Source organism: Malania oleifera, chromosome 6, assembly GCF_029873635.1.
Source record: "Malania oleifera isolate guangnan ecotype guangnan chromosome 6, ASM2987363v1, whole genome shotgun sequence".
Lineage (NCBI taxonomy): Eukaryota > Viridiplantae > Streptophyta > Magnoliopsida > Santalales > Ximeniaceae > Malania > Malania oleifera.
In genome coordinates, this window is record NC_080422.1 from 61,160,910 (window position 1) to 61,164,093 (window position 3,184).

The 3,184-nt window shown below is 41.1% G+C and overlaps 1 protein-coding gene across 1 annotated transcript; it reads left to right on the forward strand.

Moving 5' to 3' along the window:
• The first annotated feature begins 549 nt into the window (after nt 1-549).
• On the forward strand, nt 550-1,095 carry LOC131158616 (uncharacterized). Its single transcript, XM_058113480.1, has 2 exons — nt 550-735; nt 838-1,095. The coding sequence occupies exons 1-2, from the start codon at nt 550-552 to the stop codon at nt 1,093-1,095; spliced, it is 444 nt and encodes a 147-aa protein (XP_057969463.1).
• The last annotated feature ends 2,089 nt before the right edge of the window (nt 1,096-3,184 follow it).

The window sequence follows — 3,184 nt, forward strand, 5'->3', positions numbered from 1 at the left end:
TAGTTATGGTATCAGAGATTGTGTATGGGGAATGACACTCCAGGCCCCACTGGGTTCAGGGCATTATAGATATGATATTGGAGCTAGTATTAATATTGTTATTATTTTTAGGTTAGGAATAAATTCTTATGAGAGTTGGAAATGAATAGATTTGGAGTCTATCAAGTCAGTATTGGAAGTTAAAACAGAATTTTAGGTTCTGGTTTCACGGCCTGGAGGTAGAAATCCATTGACGGTCTTCTATGATTTTCCTGAGATGACAGTTGCAGGAAAATTATGACAAACCATTGACAGTTTGCATTTCTGAGTAGTGAGACTGGAACTTGAAATGGGAAACTTAGACGTTAAATTGTTTGTTGGTGTGGGGGAAGTTCCTAAGGGGAAAGCCTAAGTATTTTAGTATGAGGATAGAGTGCATTTTATAGTTTCTTAACTAGATGGTTGTACTAGTCACGTTAATGCTAAAGTTGTTTTTGTTCTATTTTCAGGATGGACCCTAGGAATAACAATGCAAATTCTGGAGGTAGTAGCTAGGTATTAGCTTCTAGGATGGATGGCAGTGATTTTGATCAGGTACTGCGTAGTGTAGCCCAACAGGTTATGGTGAAAATTGCACAGAACTCGAGGGAACAGGATTTTCCACCAGGTAATAAGGGCTACACCATAAAGCAGTTCACCCGGATGAATCCCCCAGCTTTCTCAGGAAGTGTCAACCCAATTATTGTAGAAAATTGGGTATGGGAGATTGAGAAGATACTGATAGCATTGTGATACACTAATGAGGATAAAGTCCTTCATGCTACATTTAAGATGACGAGAGAGGCCGAGCGGTGGTAGTTAGCTGTGAAGCTATTGGAGGACCAGAGGCCAGTACCCACAACACTGACTTGGAATCTCTTGAAAGAGATCTTCTTCGATCGGTACTTCCCCACCTACACTAGGGTTGTTAAGATGGAGGAGTTTCCAAACTTGACCCAAAGGCCCTTGACTGTGCAACAGTATGTAGCCAAGTTTGTGGAGCTGTCTCGCTTTGCCCCATATATGATTCCAGATGAGCTCAGAAAGGCACAGAAATTCAATAGGGGCTTGAGATAGGAGATCTACGAGCAAGTGGCGGTCTTACAGGTGCGGGATTTCTCAGAGCTTATGGATAAAGCCACCATAGCAGAGATAAGTTGGCAGAGAAGCACAGGGGTGCAGAGCAAGTGAAAAAGGCCCAAACCTCCTAGTTTTCAGGCAAGTACCAGCCAAGGTTAGTGGAGGAGGAGCAATGCGGGCTAAAGATAGGGAATAGGGAATCAAGCTGATTAGAGTAGTTCATCACCCCCTTTTTGTAATAGGTGTGATAAGAGGCATTGGGGGGGATGCTGAGTTAGGAAAAATGCCTATTATCGGTGCGATCAACTTGGCCACATCACACAAAACTATCATGCACCGCCAGTCAATGCACCCACACCTAATTGCTACTAGGGAAACAATCAAGCACCCCAAGGCAACCAGCAGAGGAACACTGCCCAGGAACGGGTGTATTCTCTTATGTCGGGTGATGCGAAAGACGTCGGTGACATGGTGACGAGTACTATTTTGATTTTTTCACATAAAGTTGTTTGTATTCTTTGATTTGGGAGCGACACATTCATTCATAGCTCGAGAGTTTGTCAAATTATGTGGGATAGTAGCTTAGCCACTGGATGCCAATCTATCAATGGCTACACTGACAAGAACCATAGTGGTGTGTATGAAAATACTTAAAGATTATCCAATCAGTGTTTAGGGGAGGACACTACCTGCTAATCTGGTGGTTCTTGACATGCATTGATTTGAACTGATTCTGAGGATGGACTGGCTAGCTTGTGGTTACACCAGTATTGACTGTTACAAGAAAGAAGTAATATTCAGACCTCTAGGGGAGTAGAAGTAGGTATGACCATTATGAATTCTTGGTTATGCCATTCGGATTGACTAATGCTTCTACTGCATTTATGGACCTGATTAATAGGGTCTTCCATCAGTATCTAGATCGGTTTGTGGTGGTGTTTATTGATGACTTTTGGGTATATTCAAAGAGTCCCGAGGAGCATGAGAATCATTTGAGATGGTACTTCAAGTTCTTAGAGAAAGAAAGTTGTATGCTAAGTTCGAGAAATGCGAATTCTGGTTAGAATAAGTGGCATTTATGAGACACCTAGTATCTAGGGATAGTATTTTAGTGGTTCTAAGCAAGATTGAGGTAGTAGTGGACTGGGCAAGACCAAAAAATATCTACGAGATCATGAGTTTCTTGAGATTGGTGCGATATTACCGCCAATTCATAGAAGGTTTTTCTAAGTTATTTGACCCTCTAAAAAATTTGACTACGAAGGGTGTAAGATATGAATGTACAGATGAATGTGAACACAGTTTTCAGGAATTGAAACAATGACTAGCCACTACTTTGGTTCTGACCATTCCATTAGGATATGGTGGTTTTGTGAATTACAGTAATGTGTCTAATAGAAGGCTTGAGTGCGTATTGATGCAACGGAGGAAGGTTATTGCATACGTTTCTCGGTGGCTCAAGGATCATGAGAAGAATTACCCGACGCACGATCTGAAATTGGTAGTAGTAGTTTTCGCATTAAAAATCTAGAGGCCCTACCTGTTCGGTGAAAGGTGTGAGATTTTCATAGATCATAAAAGCCTTGAGTACCTTTTCATGCAAAATGAGATAAATATGAGGTAGGGGAGGTGGCTAGAGTTAATTAAGGACTATGACTGCCTTATCAGCTATCACCCAGAGAAAACTAATGAGTTAGTTAATGCGTTGAGTCAGAAGTCAGGGAATGCGTTAGTCTTAGTAGTGGTAGCTCAACATCAGATCAAGATGGACCTAGAAAGATCTAGTGTGGAATTAGTAGAGGGAAATCACCAAGCACTTATTGTTAATTTGGTAATTCAATCCACCTTGCAGGAAAGAATTAAGGCCCGCTCAAATGAAAGATGCAGAATTGGTGAAAATTGTGGATAAAGTGCGGAGTGGAATAAGTATAGATTTTAATATCATATGTAGAGACCCAAAGAATTATAGTATTAAGTAATAAAAGAAGAGAGAAAAAGGAAATTTAAAAAGGGGGAAAAGTAAGGTTCATTGATGAACCCTCCAGCTTCGTCGATGAACTCCCTATTGGATTCATCGCACGCCACG

Coding starts and splice junctions, on each gene's coding strand:
- LOC131158616 (XM_058113480.1), top strand. CDS start 550: ATGGATGGCAGTGATTTTGATCAGGTACTGCGTAGTGTAGCCCAACAG. Junction 736..837: donor CAATTATTGTAGAAAATTGG/GTATGGGAGATT, acceptor GAGCGGTGGTAG/TTAGCTGTGAAGCTATTGGA.